We start from the raw sequence: 27,580 nt of genomic DNA, 5'->3' as shown, positions 1-27,580 counted from the left end.
GGAGCGGAGCGGAAAGGGGCACCCGAGCGAGCATTTCTCCTTCGTCATCGCCGACAAAGCAAGCACATAAAGCCCCTTCTCCGTGCACGCAAGATGTCAGTGCGAGGCTCCCGCCGCTGCCGAGCAAACCCGCCCCCGTCTCGGTGTGCTCACTCCCCCGTTACCTCATTGCCACATTCCCTAGCGAGTGAGCTCAGCTGTTCGCACAGCCTCTCTCCTTTTATGGTCAAACAACTTTGCCTGGGCGAGGCCTTTTTCGCGAGTTGGTAGGAAGTGTTTGGGCTCAGCAGCTCCCCCACCTTTCATTTCTGCTGCCTTTCCTGCCGGGCGGGCCGAGGAGCTGCCGGACCTCGGCACCTCCAGCAGCGCCCAGCTGCGCACCCTCGGTCCTCGGGGACTCCTCGCCCTGGGGCGGAATTTCCCCTTCCCGCTTCTCCCCCAGAGGTGAGTCTCATCTCCTGGCTTAACGGGAAGCTTTTGTCAGCAGCCCTGCGCTCAGGAGGAGTGAACTGGCGTCGAGGAAGCGTGTGTGCGGCGTGGGAGTCTGGGGGATGCTGATTTCCTGGCACTCCCCGCGGATTTCGTGGGTGTCTGGGGGATGCTGATTTCCCCCACCCCCCACCCCCCCCCTCCCTCTTGGGCTGGGAGAGTTGCCTGCCTTGTAGAAATTCTCCTGGTGTCTTTAGGACTGATTGGCTCCTTTAGGTCGTGGCTCCTTCATTTTTTTTTTTGGGGGGGGGGGGGGGGGGCGGCGGGGAGGGGGTTGCCCCTCTGCAGAGGAGCAGTTCAATTCTGAGAGGTTCGTGCGTGTGCGAATCTGGCGAGTTTTCTTCCTCCTGGTGAAATGGAGTCAGCTGAACACTCCTGTATAGTTCAAGCGGTGGGGAAGGGAGAGGGGGGTGTAGCCTGGTTTCAGTCGGGACAAGCCCTCTTTTGTGTGCATATGGAAGAGTGAGACACCTATGGAGTCTCTTTCCAGATGTGTTTAAGAGACGAATCTGGGACTCTTGGCGCATTAAATTTGTTTAATATATGAGCTTCTGTCTCTCTGGGAGTGCCCTGAGAAAGTGAAGATGCAAGTGCTTGCAAATTCGTAACTTCCTAACATTTTAAATATGTTTGCATAGCTTTGGGGATTTTTTTTTTCCCTCTGCACAGGGAGGAGACAAGCAGCATATGTGGAAAAAGCTTGTAGCTCTGAATGCCCCCCTCCCCCATCCTGGTTTTCTTCAGGCTCTACCTTGCAGCTTGCATAGCTGATAGGACTTTGCTCGCATCAAAGATTTGGAGTTTGGGGATAGGCTGGGAGAACTCTCTGGAATTAGCCTGTAGAGAAAGTGAAAATAAACATAACAGATTAAACAAATTTAGGAGTTCAGTTCAGATTCTTTTTTTTTCCTTCTATAGTTCTCTTTCTGACCTCCTTCAGTTGGAAGGAAATTGGCAAACAGGGGAAGTACAGTGTGTCAGACCAAAGTGCTGGAATAGCTTTTACTGGGTCTTCTGCGTGGCTCAGGCTAAGCTGCTTTCTATCAACATAGGTGGTAAATGACACTCTGCTTTCTCCCTCCATGTGTTCCTTCTTTTTCCACTAACCCAGGAAAGGAGCTGAGCTTTAGAAAGTTCAGTCTTGGGGCCAAAGAACTGCAAGGTGTCTGGGTGTGTAACAGGTGGCAGACCCACCGTGGGACCTTCTGGAAAGTGACCCTGCTGCTGAGGGAGGTGTTGCTTGGTCCTACATTTTGTTCTCTGCTAGAGAGAAACCACGTACTGGGCAACTAAGTATCCTCACTACATCCTTTGAGGACATCTTTCTTCACAGTTCCACTTGAGTCATCTAACTGCTGTTAACAGGCAGAAAATCTCTCCCCTCAGGGAACATAGGAGGAGGAGAAGGATCTAAGATTAGGTCTGCTGGTCTGACACTCCCTCTTCCAATAACTTTTACAAACAGTGCCAGAGGACTCACATAAGCTGCATGTTCCTGGTAAGGTTTAGATGATATTAGCAGCAAGCAGTGCAGGGCTGGGCGGGGGACTAAGCAAGGACAGCTTTTCTCAGTCTGATCTGTGCGGGGGTGGACAGATAAATAGAAATGAGGATGAGCAGGGGCAGCTGCTGGATGTAGTTAGCTCTGAGCAGAAAGGGCCTTAAGTGTGACATAGCATACTGGGAAATGGGCTGCTTTGGGTTCAGGGAGATAGCAGCTGCTGGTAGTGAAGCCAGCATATTTTATGAAGCAACCAGTGTCCCAAGACAATCTCTGCGTTGGCTAACCCCAGTATGGATCATGATTAGAAATGACTGCCACTGTGGTGTTCTGCATATAAGACAGCCAATTCTGGTAGAATGATACTGTGATCCATTATACCATAGTGAAACAGTGGAGCACAAGACATCTAAGTGCCTTCATCAGTGGAAGTCTCTAAAGAAAGGCTAGAAGTCTTTTTAATAGATTTGGTAGCTGTGGTAGAAGCTGTAGGCTGGATGAAGTTGACTCCCAGCAATCAGAGGGATCAAGGACAGACCTTGTTAATTACTCTTCTTCCTTGTCCCTTTTTGCATGCAGGATCATATGGGGCGTGCTTAGCTCAGCTCTTTGTCTGCTGCTCACTGTTGCTGCCTCTTCCTGCATTTGAAGAGCCTAGAACAATTTGTCAAGGTGCGTGCAACTCGTCAACCCCAAACAGGGGGGAAAAAAAAGTACAGCAACACAAACTTAACATTTGTCTATGTTGTCACACACTTGTGGCCTGGAGAAACTATTACAGGTAACTATATCGCGCCATACTGAACTGAACTGTGGGGCCACTTGGAACTGAGCATGCAGGTCTTACCAGCAGCCATGGGTGAGTTTAATGGTAGGCAGATGTTCATGGCACCAAGGCTGTCCAAGCAGCTGTTACTGTGAGCTGACTGTGTGAGAGAGGCAGGCAGTGCGGAGGGGCACTGAATTGGACATGCCAATTCGACATGCTTGGTACAGAGCCTCTGTGCTGGCAGAAGCACTGTTGGGCTGGGGTTTTGGGAAGAGGACTATAGGCGTGCCAGGGGTTACAACAAAGTGTCTGACTTCGTGGAGATTTCTGGCAAAGATGAGATTTCAGGCCTGCATTGCAGCTCTGAGGGAATCCTAGAAATGCAGCTCTCATCCTGAGACCTGGGGTCCTTGCACATGGCAGGGCTACAGCGGCACTGCTTGCTCTTCTGCTGTGGTGCTTACTGTGCAGCCTGCAATCCAAAGGGGCTGACTTAAAGAAAGGGGTTGACTTAAAGGTGCTGTGTGTACAGCAGAAGCTGAAGGGGATGGCTCCTGATATGCTGGCAATGCCTCTTGGAAGTGCTTCCTGGTGGAGGCGGAACAGTCGGCTGGTGCAGCCAGTGACAGGCAGAGGGAGCTCATGTCGCCGGCTCCGGTGACAGGAAGGAGAGGGAGGAAAGCAGAGACGAGGTTCCAAATAGCAGGGGGTCCTCGCCAGGGGATGTGACACCAGAGTACCCCTCGCTCGACCTGTTGTTCTGGCTGACACAGCTACCTGCATGCGAGGGTCCTGAGGTAAAGTGTGTGTGATGGAAGATTGAGGGGCGTGCCGGGGCCGAGGGGGGCGTTACTGTGGATGCTGCAGGCTGAGGTCAAGAGGAAACAGATGACATTATCAGGTAAGTGGGGTGAGGAAATAATAATTCTGGTCTTGGGAGAGCATGGCTGGGGGGGGGGCATCTTCCCTGGGGCGTGGGGGGCTCGCTGTGTGGGGCAGTGACACTTGTTCCGGTCACCAGCTGCTTTCCTTTCCTGAATCGTCATTGTCTCATGCAGCAAAGAGCTTGGTTTTCCCCATGGCAGCATGCAGCTGTCAGGACCCCCTTTGTGGTCAGTGCTGTGCTGAGCTGAGATAGCGAAGTGTGCTGGCTCATTCGAGCTGTCTGTAGTTTCTGTTCCTCTTTTTTTGCTGTGCTGGTCCTGGAAGTGCTCAGGCTCCTCTGCCAATACATAAACTCCTGTATCCCTCCATTATGTGTTCCTTTTTATTAATTTTGACTCAGGTCCAAGTCTGACTTCATACCAGTATCCTCTCTCTTCTCTCTGGACAGGGACTGAGAAGATGGCTTCGCCAGGTACCCCAGGGACCCGCATGACATCCACAGTCAGTATCAACATTTCTACCCCTTCCTTCTACAACCCACAGAAGAAGTTTGCACCTGTGGTCGCCCCTAAACCCAAGGTGAACCCCTTCAAGGCTGGGGGTGCATCAGAGTCATCGCTGCCCCAGCCTCCCGGAGCAGGCACCCAGCGTGCCCAGATAGGGAGGGTGGGGGAGATCCCATCAGCTTCCACGTCCATGCTGGCAGAAGGTAGGTGAGGGCTGGCATGGCAGATGTGAATATGTGATACTAAATGCTCAGTGTGAGGTCTGTAATTGGGCTAAACATGGGGAATAGGCTCAAAACCACTACGAATGAAGGATACTCTTGCTGTAGGCAATTGCAGGGTTCAGAATGAGATAAAAGGATTGTAAAGTAATCTCAAAATGTGAGGCATCTCAATAGAAAAGGAGTCAGGAAGTCAATTCTGTGTTGTGCTGATATTTTAATCAAGCTGCAGGAATGCAATGTATTTTTTTGTGGTATTCCCACTGTGCATAATTGTGTAATTGCAGTGATATTCTGGCAAGCACGTCTGAGAACAAATATGTTGCAAGAAAGTTGACCCTGGTGGTGATGAATCATGCTGTTCTCTTTCTTACTGGTTCATCTTCGCTTGAGTTCTCTGATTGTAGAGATCCTTCTTGTGGACTCTGCAATTGCCATTGTTGCTGCAAGAGGTGGGGAGGTAGAAATAATTGCATGAAAAAGGGTGTAAGCTAACAAAAACAGGAAGTGAGACTAAGTTTGTATGGCTGAGTTTTATAATTTTTACTCGTGGCTTGGGTTGGGTGTGATTTCCTGTGTAGGGTGACTTCTTGCTTTAGTGTGTGGTTTTCTTTTTTCTTTTTATTTTTTTTCCTGTGGTGGTGTGGTTTTGTTTGTTTGGTTTGGTTCTTTTGGTGGTGGTGGTGGTTGGTTGTTTTTGTGTCTTAAGGAGCAGAAGGTTCCTGGTTGTGTACCTTCCCTAGTTGGAATTGATCAGCATGGGACTACTGGAAATGTCTCTAGGGACCTGTTGCTCATGTCTGATGATGCATATTACCCCAATATCCTATTAACTTGTACCTCAGCCAGGACTGATATGTTCAAATAATGTTTACTTCTGTTTTAATTTTTTTCCCTTTAACTGTCTAGCATAGACTGTGTAACACAGTTATTCCTAGGTTAGTGTACTAAGTTAGTGGGCAGCTGATCTAATGATAGGAAGTCTGGTCTTGTTCCTAGGGACAAATGATTAAGCCTTTTTTTCCATTTCATGAGTCACGATGGCCTTGGTGTGTTGTTGCCTCTGTCTCTTAGAATTGCACTGCCTAACTTTGGTGACTTTCTGCTTTTATGCTGTTGGCTGGAATCTTGTGTCTGTCATCCAAGGTCTTATACTAGATTTTGTTTTTCTGCTATAGTTGTGTGGATTAGGAGTGTGCATGTAGGATGTGTCAAATTGACACAAATAAATTAGTTCAAGTACAGAAGTAGACAAATGTTGAAAAATATTTTTCAACGTATAGTACAAGTAGAGGATTGGGTGTTAGTTGGTTCACTTCTGTTCTCCCCATAAAGCTTATTATAGAGAAACTACCTTAACAGAGATTAGCAAAAGAACCAATTGGCTTCAGCTGCCATGTCACCATCAAGTGAGGGCTGCTAGCAATGCTGTACTAGCAAGGTACCTCAAGTACAGACAGTCAAGTGAAACTCAGTTTTGACTCAGTCATGAAACAAATGGATCTGCTTTGATCCTTCTCTGATGCATATCTTGTTGATCATTCTCTCCCTTTCCTGTACGCTCCCTAAAGAAATGCCAGTATAACATAAAGCCATGGCAATTGGCTTATTTGCTTTAAATGACAGGACAGCCATGTGTAGGAATGTTATTTAATATTGATCATTCTATAAATTTGGTATAGTAACTTTGTAGCAAACTTTTTTGTTTGAGTGAATAATTCATAAAGCAGGCTTTTAGTGAATCTTTTTTGAAACATTTTGACAGCGGATCAGGGTTTCATTTCTGCAATATTCTTTATCCTTTAAATCAAAAAGCAAGCATATACAAATTTGATCTCAGACTGTAGTTTCTGAGGAAAAAATATCAGCCTTGTATTACTTTTTTTTGCCTTTTTTTTTCTTTCTTCCCCATAAGCAGAACAAGAAGGTTTGGAAGAGGTGCTACATACCACTGCAGTTTGTGCATTCCACTGGCTAATAAGATTTCAGCTTTCATTTTCTGAAACAGGCAGTATCACATCCCTTAGGTTACAAATGAGAAGTCCTAATAAAGTCTGTGGACAACAGTTGCATATAAAGATTAGACAACTTGATGACTGCTGTTAAAAGTCATACGTAGACCAGCAGGAGTGATGAACTTGGTCTTTCACGCTACTGCTAGGAAAGGGACTAGCTAGTAAAAGAAGTAGGTATTCAGTTTATCCAGAATAAGAAATGTAGAAGTTATACCTGCTTGTCTTTTAATATTCTTTGCCACGTAGTTGATGAGAGAACATCTTTCTCCTATGTATGGTGAAGGGAAGAGGATTCACACTTGATTTGTGTTGTAATAGACATCGCTCTTCTCTGTTCTACATACTAGAGACCAAAGAATGAGGAGGAGTGTGAAAGGACGTTAAGACATGTTTCTCAGTTATACAATAACTATTTCTAGTGAGTAGTTGCAGTAGCTACTGAGGAAATCTTATGTGATGGCAAATAGTTTGGACAAGGTGAAAGTGATCCTGTGGAGTTCAGCTGTCCTTGATGAGTACTGGGGACAACTTACTGTAATACCTTCAAGACTCCTCGTGGGGTTTGTACAGGCTAAGAATAAGACATGATCGAAGCCTGTTTTTATTCTCATTCTTTGCCCTAGAGCTGCCGCTGCCACCTCCTCCCCCACCTGGAGAGGATGTGAGTTTCTCCTCAAATTGTGCTTTTCCCCCACCTCCACCACCCTTTGAAGAGCCTTTTCCACCAGCCCCAGAAGAAACTTTTCCTTCTCCTCCTCCTCCAATGTTTGATGAAGGGCCTATGGGCATGGTATCTGCCCCACAGGTGAGTGAGGTCAAGGGAAGTATAATTTCTTGTGATACTCTGAGTTGAGACAGCTTCTCAGTTCTCTCTGAAATCAGCAGCAGGAAGCCTGGAGATGTGGGAAAGTGTTTGCTTAGCATCTCAGTGTCTGCACTGTCCTTTCCTATAAGGTACTGTGGAGTAGGCTGTAGAAGTTCAGCTGATATAAAGGCAAATTCCTGCACTGGGGATGGGACTACCCCATGCACCTGCATAGGTTAGGGTCAACTGACCAGGGAACAGCTCTGCAAATGAAGGACCTTGGGATCCTGGTGGACAGAGTTAAATGTGAGCCAGCATTGCACCCTTGTGGCAATAAAGGCCAACCACATGCTGGACTATATTAGTGAGAGTGTAGTCAGCAGGGCAAGGGTAGTGGTTATTTCTCTCTTCAGTGCTGAGGCTGGATCTTGGAGGACTGTTTCCATGGGGGCCCACCAGTGTAGTAACCACAGAGGAATACTGAACTACAAGCAGTCCAGCAAAGTGTCACAGCAATCACTGGGGACTGGAGCATGCTCCTCTTCAGCTGGCAGAAGAGGAGCAAGGCCAAAGGCAGGGATATAACTGATGTCTGCAGTTCTGAAAGGAGGGCTGGAGAGAAGACAGATTCATCTTACAGGGGCAAGCAAGAGAAGAAGCGACAATGGGACACATGCTGCAACAAGGGAAATTCCTGTTGGACAGAAGAAAAACCTGTTCCCCACCACTGGTCGCTTGAAACTGGCACAGGTGCCCAGAGAGTCTGGGGAATATGCATCTTTGAGGATGTTCAGAAACCACCTGGGCAAGGCCCTGAGCAACCTGGTCTAGCTTGGGAGTTAACCCTGCAATTAGCAGGGTACTGGACTGCAGACCTCCAGCTATCTTTTCCCACCTAAATATTTCTGGCATTCTGATCCCTGGAATTTTCCCACTGCTGGTAGATTTTCGAGACTGTACCGTGTTTGTCCTCACCAACTTGCTATCTGTTCAGGGCAGGAGCAGATCTGTACTACAGTCTCAGGTTCCAAAATCTGGTACTGTAGGGGATTCACCCAGTTCTTTGGCTCTGCTCCCTCTTTCCTCATGGATAATGGTATAGGTATGTGGCAAGATGAGCATCAGTGAGTCACTCTCAAGATCAATGTCTTTAATCTTGGATAACATGGAGGAAAATTATCCCTTCAAATCCTGGGTGAGCCGTCCAGAATGTCCAGAAATGGTGGAAGGAGAGATGACTGGTTTGCTGAACTAAGGTAGTGAGAAGGGTGCTACTGAAGATTAAGATGTTTAGGTAAACCATAGCAAGAAAACCTGCCTGAAGGACTAGAAAGCATAGATGTTGCATCTTTTTGTGACTTAAATATGAAGTAGTATGGGGTCTCTTAGTATTATGAGTCTGAGACAGCAACTGACATTGCTGTAGACAGCATATTTTCCCTTCCACCTTGTTGATGACTGCCTGTTTCTCTCTGCTTCTTCACTTTACAGATGTCTACAGTATCCACAGGTTCTCTGGAGCAACCATCAGCCCCAAAGGCACATATGGAAATCTCGTCTGCACCCAGAGATCCTCCTCATTCATTTCTTTCCAAGTTCACTCCAAAGCCAAGTGGAAGCTTGTCTTCCAAACCCCCTGGAGCAGATGTGACCCCTGCCCCAGCCCCGTGGGCAGCTCCACAGCAGCACAAGGAGACCCTAGCATCAGTCCCTCCACCCCCTCCTCTTCCTCCTGCTCAGTCTACCCCTAAATTTACTCCACCTTCTGTTGCTGGCTCTCCTAAGTTTGGATCCAAACCAGGTGCCACTGTTTCCATGGCTCCTTCAAACTCTACAAGATATCCTACCTCCCTTCAGACTCAGTTCACAGCCCCTTCACCTTCAGGTCCCTCCTCTCGGCCGCAGCCTCCCAGTTTCACCTATGCTCAGCAGCGGGAAAGGCCCCAAGTGCAGGAGAAGCCTGTTCGCACAGAACAACCTGCTGCCGTAAAAGACACGGTAAGGGATAGAGCCGTGGAACCAGTGTCTCTGGGCAAGCATGGAATCACTGGAAGTGTAGCTGGAGGATGAGGAGGGAGGGTCTGTGCCAGGGTAGGGGAAGTATTTATTCATCTGAGAGACAGCACCTTTTAATACCTTACTGAGAGCTGGAACTAGAAACAGTGCTGGAGGGGGGACAGGACTTCATGTAAAGGTGGAAAGAAGCAAACATAATGGATGGCAGATTGTTGCCTAGAGAGGGATAGAGAAGAGGTATAAAGGTGAGAGAAGCAGGTTTGTTAGGGACAAGGTGGGAGGGGCTTTGCCTATAAGCATCTTTTGGGATTGACAGTTTCCTCTTCCTGCAGCATAGACCCACAGGTTCCAGTGCAGACCCGCCTAAGGGAAACTCTTCCCTGACCATGAAGGAGGTAGAAGAGCTGGAGTTGTTGACCCAGAAACTACTGAAGGATATGGAGAACCCACCCCCAGTAGAAGCCGCTACTTCTGGTGCGTTCTTTTAGTGGACATCAATGGGACTGAGAGTGTGGTGTGTTTTCCTCTCTCCTAATACCTTTCTCCTTCCATTGGCAGAGCTCTGTGGCTTCTGCCGGAAGCCTCTGTCACGAACCCAGCCAGCTGTAAGGGCCCTAGACTGCCTTTTCCACGTGGAGTGCTTCACCTGCTTCAAATGTGAGAAGCAGCTGCAGGGGCAGCAGTTCTACAATGTGGATGAGAAGCCCTTCTGTGAGGACTGCTATGCTGTGAGTCACTGGGATGAAAGCTGCTGGAGAGGGCTGAGTTTGCTGTGGCTAGCCTCTCTTCCTTTCCCTTCCCCCTTCCATCTCACCTGTCTGTGGTGTAGCCCCCTGGGGATGGAGGATTGGATTAACGTTGTCTTACTTGTTTTCTTTGGGCTTAGGGGACCCTGGAAAAGTGCAGTGTCTGCAAACAGACCATCACAGATCGGATGCTGAAGGCCACTGGTAACTCATACCATCCCCAGTGCTTCACCTGTGTGATGTGCCACACCCCTCTCGAGGGGGCTTCTTTTATTGTGGACCAGGCCAACCAGCCTCATTGTGTGGATGACTACCACAGGTATGGAGAAAGCTCATTCATGTGGTGTCTGAAAGCAGATGTTCCTTCACACCTGTTTAATTTTACTGCAAAATGGGCTTGGGTTGCCTGTGTGATCAGTTGGACATAAAGTTAAAAATGAGTCAGCAAAGTACCATGTACCAATTAAGGTCTTTTCCCACTTAAACTTTTTGTGATTTGTTCCTCTGCTGCTAATACTGATACGTGACAATGAGAAACCTGCAGTGGTCATGGTCTCCTGTGTATTTGTGTGTGTTACAGGAAGTATGCTCCACGCTGCTCAGTGTGTAGTGAACCCATCATGCCGGAGCCTGGGAAGGATGAGACAGTGCGTGTGGTGGCACTGGAGAAGAATTTCCACATGAAATGTTACAAGTGTGAGGTAATCCTGGTGGCCCCACTCCTCTCATCTCATTTGCGTCATCACCAACTAGGTAGCACCTTTGAACTTGCCTATCCTGACCAAACACTGAGCTTGTTTTGAATGACTTGGAAGCATTTTGAATCAAGTTTAGGCACTCACAGACAACAAGTTCATGAATAAAGACTGTGCAGGGTTGTAGCCTCTAACACAGCTCTAACATAGCAGCTATGTATGCTGGGGGAACATAAAGGGATAACAGAAGAGGCTATGCTCACACGCTCTTCTTTCAAAGTGGTATTTCCCATTATCACCATCAGAGACAGAGCAGTGGGCTGGGAGCCATTATCCTGATCCAATAGGGCATTTCTTACATCCTTGTCTGTATCTACCCTGCTGTTTGCTGTCATTTGAGCTACCTCCCTCTTTTTCTTTCCCCATTTAGGACTGTGGGAGGCCCTTATCCATTGAGGCAGACGAGAATGGCTGTTTTCCACTGGATGGGCATGTATTATGTATGAAGTGTCACACTGTTCGTGCCAAAACAGCACGCTGAGGAGCTTGGAGCAGGCATACCCTGAAGACCCCTGCACTCAGTACTCTTCCCTTCCCCACCATTGTCCTACCCTTCTGCCTGACAAGTCAGATTGCTACCAATGGAGACTCTGCCAGCGCAGCTCATTAATCACATAAGATTCACAACTCGTAGACTTCACTATGCACACCCACCAAAAAAGGACCTCTTCTCCTATCACCACTTCCTGGCCATAGTGTATTCCAGGCTGGGGGCTATGACTGAGGTGAGTGCAAAATCTCTGTTTGCTCAGCACTGGAGGAGAAAGACCAAATCTCCACCACCGCCTGGTGGAAGTAGCAAAAATGACCTGTGGCAGCAATGGGAAAGGCTGAGCATTCTGCTCCATGAAGCCAGGAATGATTATTTGACATTAGAAGGTGGAAGCCTCCATCTCAGTATGGCTTCTGTCATAGGTTTTCTCTTTCCTGTGCCACCTCTTTATAGTGGCTGGAAAAAACTAACCTACTAGCTTTTATTCTAATGGATTTTATTGGCTAACTGTCCTGTCACCCTTTTTTTTTTTCTTCTAGCCAGATTAAACTGGCAATGTTTGGAATCCTACTCTGCTCCTGAGTTTGGAAACTTCTTAATTTTTTTTCTTTCTCCAAAGTTAACTTTGTCTCAGCATGGTTTCTGGACAGTTGGGGGGGCACCAGAGTAACAAAGCAGTCCAAAGAACACATGTCTACAAATAAAGACTGTCACGAGGATGGGCAGCGTATGGTGAGGAGGTGCCTCAATGTGTGGATGAGAATTCAGCAGACTGAGGAGCATCTCCTTGTTCCAAGTAGGGGTTCTTTCACTGCTGTCAGTGGAAGCTACAGTGTCATTGCAATATACTGTCTGGCTCTGTGTGTTACTGCACTGAGTCTCACTTCCTGGACTAGAAAATGTCATACTAAACAAATCTTTTGAATAACTGTCTAACCACTGTTTGCATCCAATAAAATAGTGACGATTTTTCCATTAAGATGTCTGTGCTGTATTTGGTCAACTACCCCTGAGAACTGATGTCTTAGGCACTACAGAATGTATAGTTGCTATTCTACCCAGCCTCCAAAGATGTTATGAAACTGAAAATGGCCTTTCTCTCTCCACATCTTGGTTTTCTTTTCAAATTGTTTAGTTTTCTACTTCCTGTGCTTGGAGAAGAGCTCTCATTTAAAGCAATAGAAGACCACATTTCAGGTTTCAGTACAGCAAGATTGTAGTCTGCTTGGTGTGTCACTGATAGGTGTTACTACATTTCATTTGCATCAAACTGGGCTAAAGTTGTCAATTTGCTTTGTCTTCACTATTGCTTTTTAGAGAAAGTGTTTGTGTTTGGTGTTTATGGTTTAAGCGCAGTACTGTTTCGATCACTGCAGGTGAAACTCTTTGTGGTAAGCATCAATGCTTCTGCACTTCAAAGACATGAAACCACCTCTTGTTCTCTTGCCAAGTTGGGGGAAATGCTTAATAACTCCTTTCAAATGCATCCAGGAAATGCCTGGAAGTTTCCTGTAGGATAAAAAAAGAATAAACAAATTCTACATTTATTTTCTATTTAGTTTCTTACCTGATTTCTGGGTAGTTCATAGGCATGGTTTCAGTGTGGCTGCTTTTAGCTCTTGTGATTAAAAATTTTCATAAACACCAAGGAGCACACAGGAGAGGAATAATGACGGTGGGAGAGAAGCACCCTAATGCAGCTCCTTGTAGAGCTATCACAGGCCTGGAATAAGCCCCGGTGTTTAGGGACAAACAGAGTAGGGTGGATGGGGCTCTCTGGATCACCTTGCAGATTAAGGGGGAATTACTACCTCTGAGGAGCATGGTATGCATGGGAAATGCATCTGGGAACTGTACAGCATATTTAATGAGGTGTTTAGGGGTAGGAAAAGGAAGTGATCAAGGAAAAGAAACAGCATGGAAAAAAATGGGGGAAAAAGAGCTTACAAGTGGCTGCCTGCACATATACAGCAGATTGATCTGTCTGTGTCCTCTATGTCCCCAGCAGTCTGTCCCATTTTCTTAATAAACTCCTTTTATAGAGTTATTTTCTGGTGTGAAGGGACCCTGTTCAGTATGTGTATGGAGGGTCCAAATGCCAGCAACGGGAAATACCGAAGTGCAAGTATATTGTTTGGGTGTCAGTGTGTAATCAGTAGTGAAAATCAAGCCAGGGTAGCTGGAGAGAAAGTAGGATACAAGAGCTGAGAGCCACCAATTGGCATGACTCTGAGTCTGGACCAACTGCCAGAAAGTCCAGTATGAGTCAGCTGCTAGAGCTCCCAGGAGGTCCAAGCCAGCTACCCTGGGGTCTGGAAGTCAGCTACTGATGGTAAGCCTGGACCAGTTACCAGAGAACAGTTTTCATCTGTGTGCAAGGTGACTGGGAGACCAGGGAATCCTGGGGTCACTTGCTATCTAGATGCAATGTCCACAGCTCATTATTGGAGAGATCGTGTGTGTGTGTGTGCGTGCATGCAAAGGTGACTACATACCCACAAGTGGAGTGTGGCTACAGGCCTTGAGGGGGTCATATGTCCTGGTGTCAGCAGCTGAGGAGAGCTGTGATGGTTGTTGACCCAGCTACTGGACAGCTGGTCTCAAAAACTCAATTCTACCAGTAGAATCTACCAGGGCTTCATGGTATTTATGTACACATTTCTCACTAACAGGCTTATCCTGATCAGCCAGAGAAGGGAATAGGATCAGGTTCTTTGTGCTGTGCTTGCATGACTGCTGTGTTTTTTCTGTCTGTGAGGTCACTCACATACAAGTGTGCACACAAGTAGCATATATATATATATATATGTACATGTATATGCATTTTGCCTGAATGCATGCAGGAGTGCCTATTGGGAATGGGAAAGCTCAGGCTTGCTACTGGCTGTACCTGAGGACATGGCGCTGAGCAGCCTCATCTCTTTCAGATTAGCTGATTCAGCAGCTCCTCACAGTTGAAGGTGGAAGGGACCTCCATGCCCAACCTCAGACCACAGAGCAGGGTCAGTCCACGTAAGTTGCTCAGGACTGTGCCCAATCAGTTTTTATGTAACTCCAGGGATGAAAACGACACAAACTTTCTGGGTTCCAGTGTTGGTCCATGCTCCCAGTACATTTTCTTACCTTCAAAGGGAATTTCTTGTGTTTTCATTTATGCCCACTGCTGCTTTTCCTTTCACTGGATACCACCAAGGAGACGTTGGCTTCTTCTTCTTGATTATCTCCCATTAGGTATTTATACACAATGACAAGAGCCACCCAAACCAAAGCCAGTCTTCTCATTGCAAGAATGACCAGTTCCACCTCTGTCAGCCTCTCCTCATGTCAGATGCTCTAATCCCTTCAAAATCTTGGTGGCCTAACAGTGGTCTTGTTCCAGGTAAATCCATGTCCTCCTTGCACTGAGGAACCCAAAACTGGGTACAACACTCCAGATGTCTTATCAGAGGGGAGAGGAGAGGGGAAGAATAGCATCCCTCCAGCTACTGGTGTTGCATTTCCTAGTGCAATCCAGTTAATGTTGGCCTCCTTTGATGCAAGGGCATGTTGCTCAAGTGCAACTTGCTGCTCACTGGGACCTGCAGGTCCTGCAAAGTTGCTTCCCAGCCAGTCTGTCCCCGCTGGCACAAGGGGTTATTCCTCCCCAGCTGCAGGGCTCTGCATTTCCCCTTGCTGAACTTTATAAGACAGCTCTCTTCCCATTTCTCCTGTGTGCTGAGGTCCCTCTGAATGGCAGCAAGCACAGCTATCTAGAGTATCAAGCACCCCGTTTTCTATCATCTGCAAGGCTACACTGAAGTTTACATATGCATGACACATGCTTTTATCTCATGTCAGCCTAATCAAAGCTTTCCTTCTAGCCTGGATATCATCTATGCAGCAACTTTAACACGAAGCATAGATGATATTACTAAGATTGAACTTGGTATACTAACAAGACTCACACTGCAAGCTTATCTTGTCAGCTGTGTCATACTATAGTTGCAGTAACTCAAGTGGCTGAGATACACGCATATCATGGTTCCATGTGTATGCCCTGCTGCTTCTCATCTTGAATAGAAACCACCCTTCTTGCCTTAAGCTGCATCCTTTTAGCTCTGGGCTTCCTAACCCTTCTGCAGGACATAGGTAAGCAAGATCTTCCCACAAGCAGGAGTGTTAATTTAAACCCTTAAGAATTGGGAGGATTATACAATTATGGAAACACTGATAGCTACTTACAAATAACTCATTGCAGAATGACTGGCACTATCTTCACCAAGCCAGACTTAGCACAGGTGCAGAAACATAGTTCATGAGGTGAGTACAGCTAAGTCTTCCTGGGTAGGATGTGAGAGTCCAGTTTGCTTTTTGAGGAAGTTTTAGAATGAGCGGAGTGTGATTCTCCCCCCACGCCTTCTCACCTGAATACTCTCTTCTGCAGCAGAAGGAAGTACTACACCTCTAGTTTGAGGAAATAGGTAAGTAGCTTCTAATACTTCTCACAGTTTAGGGGTAAATACAGGAGCTGTATGAAGATGGACTTGGCTAACAGATTACAGCTGTAATGGGTTTAAAGAAAAAATGTCTGAAGTAACCACCTGCACATGCATCCTTTTGTCCTAATGCAGCTGCATTTGCTCATCTGCAGTTACATGACTGCCAGAGAACTTAAACCTTGCTGAAACAACTAAATTAAGATGTAAGCACACTGCTGGAACATAATGTATATGCTAGAGCAAAGGTCCCAATAGTATTTGAGATAAGCCAAAGCACTCCAACACAGCCTGCTCTGCCACAAGTTTATTTACAAAATACTATTTACAGTCTATAGCACCTCTGTCTTGAATTCTGATAAATAATAACACTTCCTCCACAGAGAAGGAATAAGACAGACCACCTACACATTTTTTCTGTTACAAACACCCTATCCAGTCAAACAAGACTATTCCCTCTGTCAAAAAAGGGGCAGAGAAAAATGGGTACCTAGAGGGTTTTGTGTCCATGGCACCAGTAAAGGTATTAAGCGGGTTGGGGAGAGGTAAATCTCTCTGCTGAAGTACACGTGTGCAAATAAGCAACATGCCAAGGTTACATGATCACACAAGTTACAGCAGGATGTGCTGCTACTCCCAACTTCTCCTCCAAAGAACAAAGTACACCATGACTTGGTGGTGTTTAAGGCAAGAACAGCTGAATTTAAAAATATATCCCTTAGCAGCAGCCTTGTGAAAGACTGAATAGTTTGTTCATGTCATAAAATAAGGAAGACAGAAGGCTGCTGAAATGAGAAGGGATGTACACCAGGGAGTGAATGGGCCCAACCCTACATCTGCATCCTTACGCATGTTCCTAGAAGGTCCCACTCTATCTGAATCCTCATCTCCAAACTTAAAGCATTATCCATGCCCCACACCCCAACTGAATGTATCTTATGTCTCCACGTGATTTACTGAGGGCTGAAAGTCCAGTATGTGGACTACAGGGATTACTTAGTGCTGCACAAAACAGACTATAGAAGACATGGCTGAGAACAGATTCTAAGACCAGTGCTCTGAAAAGTACCAATGACTGCTGTAGAGCAAAAGCAAGGGGCAACAGAAATGAGAGCAGGTGGTGTTGCCTCATAAGTCTTTTCAGTCCTGGTTGTTTTGCTTTGCTTGTCCCAGTCACTCATTTGGAAGCAATTGCCATAGGAATGATTCCAAGTGGTACGTGGGTAAGACAGCATTTGGCAAGCTTAAGAATGCAACAACTGATCACTCTTTAAAGCCTTGGATGCTACACAGGATCCTCTTCTGGTGGCCTGGAAGTGACACTCCCATCTGTTTCAAGTCCCTGAAGGAAATGGAAGAGAGAAAAAAATTAATTGCTATTCTTGTTCCTTGGGGATTGGGGTGTGTTTAAGGGCAGAAACTCTTACCAAGCATTAGTTCAGAAAGTTTCCTTTCCCTCAGTGCCTCTTGCTACACTTGCTTTTTCTCCAGAGGGAAGAAACATCTAGATGTTCCTTTCCTTCTCTGGCTACCTCTGCCCACCCAGTCAACTGTTTTCTCCCACTTTGTGACTTGGCCTTTCCTCTCATTAAATCAGGACTGCAGCCATGTCTGCTCCCAATGGTCTCAACCTTTCAGCAGGGTCTGCCTCTGCACTGTGCCTTTTCATTTGTCTTATGCAACCACTCTGGTTATACTTGGTTGTACATCCCTGATCCTACACTAGGAAAAGTGTGTACTGGTAAAGCATCTGGTCTGAGTCCTTCTAAAGAGCCCAGAAGGACTTTGCTCTATGATGGAACAGTGCCTGGCTGATGTGGGGAGAATGTCACTAGCCTGTCTGAGTTCAAGGCAAGAAAATTCTCTTATCAAGTCCTACGAGGGTGGGGAGATGGTCAGGTTAGAGAACTGTCTGTCATCTGTTGCCTACCCTTGCTCTGATGTGTGTCTAATGTGAGCTCAGAGCAGCTCAGGCCCCTGGAAAGTCACGAGCAAGGACAATTGGAGAATTAATCTCACAGCTTGAGCTGTGATCATGATTTTTCTGGGCTGACTATTCTCTCATAGGGTAAGAGGCCCATCCACTTCCATTTAACTGCACAGAGAAGGATGGAAAGAAGATTTCGAAGTAAATATGAGTGCCTGTTCAGATAGCAGAAGGACCGAAACAGCTATTTGTGAAATAGCATGGGGTGCCTTGTGAGAGCTTAGCCTGCACTTACTCAGCCGTGAGGTCCAGAATTGACTCCATGGTGTCAAGGCCAGCAGTGCGAAAGTTGGAGATATAGCGCTTCATGCGAATGGATTCCAGCCACTCAGGAATGGATCGATAGGGGATACCATCAGATCCACTGCAGCTGGGGAGCCGGAGTGTTACCCTAAAGACAGATGAAACCCTCATTAGCCAGGCAAGAGGCTCAGATGACAGCCTCACTAGCTAGAGAGCAAGAACCCTCTGCCAGGTCTAAGCCAACTCATCTTTTCTCTACACAGTGTGATCAGATTGCACAGGCCAGTGGCTACGTATGCCCTGCATCACCATGAGAGACAGATTACTGCTACTGCATATACAGCATTCAAGATGTCTCTTGCCAGCCTGCACTGCTAACATCACCTCTCCTCCTGCTCAAACCAGGAGGCCAAAATTTCCCAATTAACTTCTCCCCCTCCCTAAGACAGTCTGCTTACCTGGGATCAAAGTCTGCAACAGACCGGAGGAGATGAGGACTTGAGATGAAATGTTGCAGCTGTGCCTGGATCTCATGAAATTGAGGCCTCCTCATCCGATCGTGCGACCAACAGTTCTTCATAAGCTCATAGAGAATAGATGGGCAGTCCACAGGCGGGGGGAGCCGGTACCCATCCTCTAAGCTTTTCATCACCTGCACAGAGGACAGATAGAACTCAGGAAAGAGCAGGGTGAAAGAGAAGAGCCAGAGGCCTCTGTGGGGCTGGGAGCAGACAGTTCATCATTTTTCACAGGGTGCAGCCAGGGTGGGGACTAAAGCCGGTTACATGTGTATAAAGTAGAGTTTGGGCAGCACAACAAAGGATCAGGACACGTGAGATGTCAAAACGTGAAGTGGCATACACAGCTGGTTTCAGCCCTTTACTAGCTTAGCTCCCATTTGCCATTCATGGCATATGTTCATTAGAAGTGAGGACCAAGTGATTCTGTTACAGGCCCAGTGAGAAAAGTGGAATTAGGCTCTGAAGAATAATTTCAATACCACGTGGCAACCTCATAGATGCACTAAGCCTGGCACAAGTATGAGACTAGAAAAATACTTCAGAGACAGAGAAAGGAGAGAAAGGAATCAGCAAAGAACATCTCTAAACTCAAAGACTGTGGCTGGATTAATCAGTCTTTAATTTGGCTTGCTGCTGCTGACATCTGAACCTGGTTCAGGGATCCAAACATTACTGTCTTTGACTTGGCTGCACTGAGTTTTAGCCGGGAAGGAGACAGTAGTTTTGTATTCAGAAGAATGATAAGGCTGCAGGCAGAGGGAGATCAGCACAAGTTGGGCCTGTATTCCTGGTTTATTTCCTTAAATCATCACAAGGTCAATGTCTGCTACCTTTTGATTGGTCATGTCTCCATATGGCTTGTCACCAAATGACAGCACCTCCCACATGACAATTCCAAAGCTCCAGACATCACTGGCTGAAGTGAATATCCGATGAGCAATGGCCTCTGGGGCTGTCCATCGGATGGGAATCTTACCACCCTGTGAAAGAGAAGAGACATAGGGTAACCAGCTTGTATCATTGAGTCGTGCTTCTGCAGTGCTTTCATTCAAGGAGCTTACAAAATGCTTCACAGACTGGGCCCACTTCACTTGAAGTGATGTGTGATCACCTCTGGGGAAATCTTGTCAAAAGGACATAAATTATTTTGGAAAGTAATTTTGTTTAAGCGCTGTGTTCAGCTAAATGCTACAAAAACAGCTGTGGGTCTAAGACAATGACACCAATAACAGCCTTCCTTTGAGTGACACAAGATAGTAGAATCACTGGAGCTTTCTTTGAAAGGGATGTGTAGATGTCTCTAGTCCAAACTCCTGTTCACAGCAAGGCTATCTTCAAAGCTATGTATAATTAACTGAGTCCAAAATGTAAGATCCCATATTTTGCTTCATTTCAAAAACCACATTCTCTGTGGTACTGAATCTCTTAGCAAACAAAATCAGCACAGACTCCAGAAAGAAAAGCACCACCTTCAACCACACTGTGACTTGCAGGTTTATAATAAAATATATATCTATTATAATATATATGTAATGTATGTAATATATATGCAGTTTTATAATGGAATATATAATATAAATATAACAGTTTTGTAAAATCTATTTTATAATAGGTTTTCTTTCAGAGAAGAAAACCTACTTTCTTCAGACTTTTGTCCAAATCCTTCACCTGGCATGTTTCCTACTACAAAGAAATCCTGCCATTCTTATCTGGCAGAATCCCAACCCCAAAGACTACAGCTAAATTACAAGACTGAGCCTTATCTCAGCAGAGATTGTTTTTGCATTACCTTGGTTTCATAGGTTCCCTCTGCATCATTCTCCAATATTCGGGAGAGACCAAAGTCAGACACCTTGCACTGAAGGCTGCGTGTTACTAGGATGTTGCGAGCAGCCAGATCCCGGTGCACATAGTTGTGTTCTGAAAGGTAGGTCATGCCAGAGGCTATCCCTTGCAGCATGGACACAAGCTGCACAGGGCTAAATTTTTCCTCATTTTCCTGCATGGAAGAAGTGACAGAAGATCCTGGTCAAGTGACATCAGTCTGCTGTTTTCAAGTTACTGGCCTTATCAACTTGTAAAAGAGGGTGTTGGTGAACAAGCAAAAAGGCAGTGCTGCAGCCCAAAGGACCCCACAGGTTCACACTAAGGGACTGGTGGTGGTCTCCAGAGTCATCACGAGGCACCTGCACATTATCTGCCAAAGACAACACTCTGTATACTGAGCAAACTCGATGGCATCAAGATTCAGCTGCCAAGACTGGAAATGTGACCAGAAATTATATGGATGTAGAGATCTTTTATCCAGTCTTCTCTTAGAGTCCTAAATCCACCTCAAGTACAAGTTCTGGCAGTACACAAGACTACTACAGATTGGGATCTCTCACCCGCAGGAAGGTATCCAGCGCTCCATTCTCCATATACTCAGTGATGATCATCATTGGCCTCCCTTGGGGAAAAGAAGAAAGTGTCACCCTTTCTGCAGCTCACCTTTGCAATTTGTGTTTCAACGCTCTCCACATTCCCCCAAAACAGGGGACCATACCCAACCACCGCCACCATCCCTGCTCCACTCTGACAGCTAGCTGTCCCTCCCCCTTAGACTTCCCCCGATGATTCTGTATTCCTTCTTGTATCACACATAACCTTACACCACCCCTTACACTATTCCAACTTCTCCACTCACCAACCCAAGAAGATTTCTCTTAACAATGCGCCTCATGACTCTGCTGGAAATCTATACCCCTTCTCCATTACTCATTCTCCACCATAGGCTAATATAACAATGTGTCTTCTCTCGACACAGCCTCCTTGACATAATCCTCTCCTAAGCAAGGCCCCAGGAATGTGCCACTTTCTATGTCATTACAAGACGTTCTTCCATGCTCTTACTTTTGGTGACAACTCCTTCCAGATGCACAATGTTTGGGTGGTCGAACTGACCCATAATTGTTGCCTCACGCAGAAAGTTCCACCACTGTGAGTCTGAATATGTTGACTTCAGGGTCTTGATTGCAACCACAATACGTTCTTTGCCTGGGAGCCGTAGGGACCCACGATAGACCTCCCCAAACTCCCCTGAGGACAACCAGAGACAAAAGGTCACAGATGAGCTCAAGAATAGGCAGCCAAATATCAGTGTGGGGGAACTGAAAGATGAAGAGAAGGCCAACAAACTCACCCTCCCCAATCACATTCTCCATAGTGACACAGGAGACATCCAGTTCCTTAATGAATTCCAGCACTCCTCTGCTAGGGTCATCATAAGGTTGCAGGTCTACATAGGGCTTCAGCCAGACCTTCTCTATGGTAAAGGGAATCAAAAGAGCAACTTAACCTGTCAACTCTTTGGTCAAGCTTTATAGGGCAAAGTTACAGAAGCAGAGCTAAATCCACGTCTTTCAAACAAAAGCAGTCAACAAATACATCAAACATACATTGAATAATACTACAGCTATTATAGAAGGAGAGAGATTACATCAGAAAATCCACACTGGCGCCTTGTTTGAAAATTATGATTCTTTTGATATTTTGCAACCCATTCCAGGTTTCTGCCTGGTTCCACTATCCCTTTGAAGCTCACCTCGATCAAAGCCTGAAGTATTGTAATCTGGCCGTGATTGTCTGCGACGAGCATGCCTGGAACATAGGGAGAAGTGATGAAACTCGAATGGTTAACAAATAGCAAAGAAGAAAGCAAGACTTCTAGGGAGTCTGCCCTAGTTGGTCAAGCACAGAGTTCTGGGTAGCTCAGAGCAAAGTGGAACCGGACACTGCATCTACTTGGTAGAGTACAGCCTGTAATAGAATGTGGTACTTAATGTACATTTAGAAATGGAACTTTGTTTCCATGCAGGTAGTTTTGTTTGTTCCTCTGTTGCTGAATTAAAGATGAATTTCTATTTATTTTATGTTTTCTGTACACTTTCAGTAAAATACCTCATCTCCTTAAAAAAAACAAGCAGCCTTGTAGACATTTGTAAAGGAAGTAGAACTTTGTATCTGGGTAGAGGACCATTAAAGTAATAGTATATGGAAAATGGTTTGAAATAACTGGATACATGAATTGCCTGCTTAATTGATCAGCAACTATATAAAAGACTGTGCCATAACACTTTTTTTATTCATTTGTCATGATAATAGTATGATAGTGCTGGATTATATTAAAAAAAAGAAAAAAAAAAGGAGAGAAATCACCATACTTTCCTCTGTCCTCAGCAGCAAGCATTATCTTACAGACATACCAACCCATCCAACCCTGCTAATTGAAATTACTTAGTCATTCCATCTTACTGCAGCACACTGGTCTTCTTCTTTCACCTCTAGCTAACTCATCCAACTTCCTCAGAGATATCAAGTCCTTCTTTCTTAACTCTTTCTTAAGCTTTTATAGCTCAGCTATTTTTCACAGAATGGGCAGGGCTGGAAGGAACCTCTGGAGATCATCTAGTCCAACCCCTGCCAAGCAGGATCACCTAGAACACGTTGCACAGGATGGCATCCAGGCAGGTTTTGAATATCTCCAGAAAAGGAGACTCCACAACCTCTCTGGGCAACCTGTTCCAGTGCTCTGTCACCCTCACAGTAAAGAAGTGCCCCCTCATATTCAGCCGGAACCTCCTGTGCTTCAGTTTGTGCCCGTTGCCTCTTGTCCTGTTGCTGGGCACAGCTGAAAAGAGACTGGCTCCATTCTCTCAACACCCTCCCCTCAGATATTTATATATATTAATGAGGTCTCCCCTCAGTCTTCTCTATTCCAGGCTAAACAGGCATAGTTCTCTCAGCGTGTCCTCATGCGACAGGTGCTCCAGTCCTCTAATCATCTTTGTAGCCTTCCTCTGAACTCGCTCCAGTAGCTCCATGTCCTTCTTGCACTGGGGAGCCCAGAACTGGATGCAATACTCCAGGTGTGGCCCCACCAGGACTAAGCAGAGTGGGAGGATCACCTCCCTTGACCTGCTGGCAACACTTGTCTGAATACAGCCCAGGATACTGTCAGACTTCTTGGGCACAAGGGCATATAGCTGACTCATGGTTAGCCTGCTGTCCACCAGGACTCCCAGGTCCCTCTCTGCAGACATGCACTCCAGCAGGTCATCCCACAACCTGTACTGGTGCTTGGGGTTATTCCTCCCTAGATGCAGGACCCTGCACTTGCCCTTGTTGAACTTCCTGAGGTTCCTCTCAGCCCAACCTTCCAGCCTGTCAAGGTCCCTCTGAATGGTAGCACAGCCCTCTCGGGTATCAGCCACTCCTCTGAGCTTTGTGTCATACTCCTACATCTATATCTTTTTCAACTCCAAAAATCAACACTTACTTTCGTCGAAAGAACAGAAGTCCCAGAAGCAGCCCAATAAATAGTAGAACTCCAAAAATAATGGAGACTATGACTCCACCAGATAGAGCTCCTGTGTCTGCAAAGGAAAAGATAAAGGCCATATCATTTAAAAGAACAAGAATTATTTGTCTGGAATGTAGCAACCAGCTTCTACCAGCTAGTGGTATTAGGTGAACTATGGTGATTCATCTTCCAGGCAACAGAGTGACCATATTTGAGTCCTAATATGCACATGTTATCCATGCGCATAGTGTGTCTTCAGGTGGGTATCTGGTTCACTCTTACCTGTGATCCTGGTCTAGATGAGTAATTTATCCCTGTACCTGATTTAGCTTTCAAATAATCCCTGCTGCAGTTGAACTAGACAACTCCAGAGGTCTCTTCCCACATGTAAGTGAAGAACAGCTATTCTTCCCTCCCACTCCTCTCCAACTACGTTTTCAGATCAGACTCTTTTTCCTGCTCAGCAGCTGATTTAGACTATGGCATAGCAAAGACAGAAGTTTGCACAGCAGTCTAGTTTGATGCTCTTCTTTTTTATGCAGTTCATTTCCCCCTTCTGCCTTCCCTTTCCTTGAAAATCTGGGTTTGTTTTTTTGCCTAATTAATTTGACAGAAGCCACTGGCTGCTTAGCATTTTTGCAAACAGGCAAGCACTGACATGAACTTGAAATCTAACATCGTATTTCTGTTTTCTCAGAAAAAAAAGTGTCAGGTGGTTTCATTTTGTGACTGGATAGAACTCAGATAGCGTTCAGATAACTCAGGTTGTCTTTTTCTACTTAGACTCTTAAGCTAAAACCATCCATTTCCACACAATATAGTTGAATTTATCAGAGTAAATACTAAATTCCCTCTGTTGGTTGCTTTTAAGCCTTTATTTCTTGTAAATTAAAAAATGAATAATTTATTTTTAAATACATTAATGAAAAGTGTTCATATCCATATCTAATGAGTGTCTACATCTTTTAATATTTTTCCTAAAGACATTTAGGAAAGCATGCAGAAAAAAAAGAAAATTCCTAAATATAATGTTTCAATAAGTGAGGGATTTTTAAGCACGGAACAGCTGCATGACAACAGTGTCTGGAAGTGTTTCCTAACATCCAGTCCAATGCTCAGCATCTGTAAAGCCTAATTAACACTTGTTATTCTTGCTCAATTTGATGCTGACTCATCCCACTAAAATTACTAAAAATCACCAGCTTAGATAGGCAGAAATCAAGAGGCAAAGCTAACATTATTTTTTGCTAAAATCAAAAAGGCAAGATTTGGAAGGGGAAGTAATATATTTTATTAAACCAACTAGAAAAAAGGGACAGGCTCTTAAGTACATAGCTCTTCTGCAAGAAATTAAGGGATCTAAACTCAAATTCAGATTTAAAAAATTGTCTATCCCTACAAATCTTGTTCCACTAATATCTCTAAACCATTGCAACTAAAAATCCTTACATTATCCTTATATTATATAATATATATATAAAATATATAATCCTTATATTATCGAAGAATCAACTCCCACCGAATGAAACCTTGTTGGCAAGGTTTTTACTCCTTTCATATTCAAAATACCTTTGCCTTGGCATGATGAGATGATCAACTTTTACTTAAAGAGAGAAAAAAAAAGCATAAGCTTGGGGAAAGCTGCAAAGTATCTCCTAGCACATCATTTTATAACTAAAAACATCTATTACATGTTAACTTAAATATTTTCCACAGAACCTTTATGATACATTAGTCTATTGGTTAAGATTGTTAATGTCATCATAATTGACACTGACTGCATGAAAATCTTACCCAAAGCTCCTGGTGTTAAAAAAAGAAAATCTTTAAATGATATTTCAATCGTGGTATCATAAGTCTCTCTCAGCTTTTACTGAATTACTATAACTATTTATTAAAATTAATGTATGCCTTTCCTTTTTTCTATTTTCTTGCTTCGTTACAGTAAAACTAGCCTTTCATAGGCATCATTTCAATGAACTCATTTCTAGGATTATCAGAAACATCCATAGGGTCACTAGGAGGATCTGTAAATTTGTGGAATGAAGGGAGACTAAGCTCCTTTATAGAAAACCTCTGATAACAGGGAAGTCTTTAGATAACCCAGGGAAAGGGAAGGTTGGATGTGGGGCCTGCACAAGATATTCTTTGATGCCGGAGGCCTCAGTAAACTGGCCTACACTTTGTGCTTTGGGTGAGAACTTTTTTCAGCAGCACATATCATCTTTTTGGGCAGAGTCATTGCCAGACTCACATCCAGGGGCTGAACTACATACAGTAGAAATGATAAAGCTGGAAAAAAATAGTGCTGAAGTCCTCTGAGTTCTCCTTTTCATTAGCAATTTCTACATAAAAGGATAAATATGCTAATTGTTTTGCTAACACTTGAACTTAGAAACATTACTATTCAGAATCAAAATATCTTTCAGGAGAACTAAATGAACAGATGGTGAATAATTTATCTAAATAACACACAAAACTGACACCGATCAGTTCTGAATGGGAAAGTACAATAGGATTCTGTATAACAGCAAGCACAAAGGATAAAATGACTCCCTGTTGAACATTTTCACAAAGCAGAGCTTTGTAAAGTCTTGGCCCTGGTGACAAAGAACTCAGGAGTGTGATTTCTTTGCCTTTGCAGCTAGCAGAACACAAAAAGAGATTGGTGTACTATGTGCATATACAATCTGATGGAAAAGTGAGTTTCTCACTAATGACATACCAATGGTTGTACTTTACCTGGTGGAAGGGTGCGGAATTCCTGCTCCTGGGAGTAGGGCCCAGGCCCAAGAGGTGTGATGGATCTCACACGAAGCAGGTAGGCTGTGTCTGGTTGAAGGTCTGTCAGAGTGACATTTGGCTCAAGAAGGTGCTTCACTGTGTATCGTGCCTCCTCTCCCTGCAGAAATTGAACAAGGTTAAATAACTAACACACATGGAATGGAACAAAGAGGACATTTTCATCCCTTTAAGTGGAAGGGGGAAGAACAGATGAGGCAGGTCTCACCTTCTCAAAGAACATGACCTCATACTCCACTGCGGTCTGGCTGCGCTGCCGTGGGGCAAGCCAAGAAACAGACAGACTACTGTCATCTCTTTGTGTCAGGATAAAATGGGACACTGTCACTGGAGCTGCAGGGGAGAAAACAAAGAGTATCAGAATGAAATACAAACAACACAAAGTAAGACCTCTCTCTATCAGAGGCTCTATCTTTCCTTCTATGTCATACCATGTAACTAGAAATGACTCTCATTGCCACTGCCACTCCCTTAACTTTCTATTCTGTGGTGAAAGCAAAATGGGGTCTCCAGCTGTAACTTGTTGTTTTCTAAGAATAGCATGCTACCCCAATAGTATCTACCCCAACAGAAGAAGAGCATATCTTTTGTCTCCGAAACAAAACCAGTCTTTCAAGAAATTACATTTAACCCAGAACTGTACTGTTCAATTTGAAAACAAAATGTTATGATTTTCTGCTCTTACAGCAACAGTGACACAACTTTCCTATGTGATTTATGAATGCAACTCCATTTCATATGGTACTGTGATATTCCGTACTCAAAATCTCTCAGTTGACTGCAGATGAATGCTATTCATGAATAAAAAGATAATTCTTAACAGTTTGCAGGGACTGACGTGTCAAGCCTGGTTCTCTCCTTGTCCTTCATCATCACCAGGAAGTGATGAGGTAAACCCAACGTAGTTCTGCTTTCCTAGCTCAGAGTTATGCTGCCTCTGCATAGCAAAAGGAAGAAAAGACAGGGAGTCGTATAAAAGTCACTAAATCAGAACTGGGGTAAGTACCAAG

General features: G+C 45.0%; 2 protein-coding genes across 7 annotated transcripts in view; one reads left to right on the top strand and one right to left on the bottom strand.

Moving 5' to 3' along the window:
• Nucleotides 1-227: 227 nt before the first annotated feature.
• Nucleotides 228-12,180, top strand: ZYX (zyxin). 6 transcript variants are annotated; one of them, XM_035546111.2, is made up of 10 exons: nt 244-444; nt 2,570-2,662; nt 4,093-4,353; nt 7,010-7,191; nt 8,683-9,189; nt 9,540-9,681; nt 9,766-9,935; nt 10,094-10,272; nt 10,534-10,654; nt 11,079-12,180. In XM_035546111.2, exons 3-10 carry the CDS (start codon nt 4,104-4,106, stop codon nt 11,187-11,189), a joined length of 1,662 nt encoding a protein of 553 aa, XP_035402004.1. In that variant the 5' UTR covers nt 244-444; nt 2,570-2,662; nt 4,093-4,103; the 3' UTR covers nt 11,190-12,180. The 6 variants fall into 6 exon arrangements, with proteins under 6 accessions (XP_035402003.1, XP_035402004.1, XP_050569044.1 ...); XM_050713087.1 differs by having other exon boundaries at nt 245-444; nt 10,534-10,706; XM_035546108.2 differs by having other exon boundaries at nt 248-444; nt 2,570-3,660.
• Nucleotides 12,181-16,885: 4,705 nt separating this feature from the next.
• The window catches only part of EPHA1 (EPH receptor A1), a 33,650-nt gene continuing 22,955 nt past the window's right edge, over nt 16,886-27,580 (bottom strand). Inside the window, exons 7-18 of the mRNA XM_035545964.1 lie at nt 26,779-26,903; nt 26,511-26,670; nt 23,745-23,841; nt 22,011-22,066; nt 21,609-21,731; nt 21,320-21,505; nt 20,815-20,876; nt 20,217-20,426; nt 19,258-19,407; nt 18,365-18,558; nt 17,899-18,054; nt 16,886-17,018 (exon numbers count right to left, since the gene is read on the bottom strand). Of these exons, the coding sequence (XP_035401857.1) occupies nt 16,940-17,018; nt 17,899-18,054; nt 18,365-18,558; nt 19,258-19,407; nt 20,217-20,426; nt 20,815-20,876; nt 21,320-21,505; nt 21,609-21,731; nt 22,011-22,066; nt 23,745-23,841; nt 26,511-26,670; nt 26,779-26,903 (1,598 nt within the window). The 3' untranslated portion in view covers nt 16,886-16,939. The remainder of the gene's footprint in view (nt 17,019-17,898; nt 18,055-18,364; nt 18,559-19,257; nt 19,408-20,216; nt 20,427-20,814; nt 20,877-21,319; nt 21,506-21,608; nt 21,732-22,010; nt 22,067-23,744; nt 23,842-26,510; nt 26,671-26,778; nt 26,904-27,580) is intronic.

The sequence above is a fragment of the Cygnus atratus genome, chromosome 1 (genome assembly GCF_013377495.2).
Source record: "Cygnus atratus isolate AKBS03 ecotype Queensland, Australia chromosome 1, CAtr_DNAZoo_HiC_assembly, whole genome shotgun sequence".
In the NCBI taxonomy this organism is placed as follows: Eukaryota; Metazoa; Chordata; class Aves; order Anseriformes; family Anatidae; genus Cygnus; species Cygnus atratus.
Note: the sequence above shows the minus strand (reverse complement) of the source record. Positions and strands in the feature narration are given on the sequence as shown.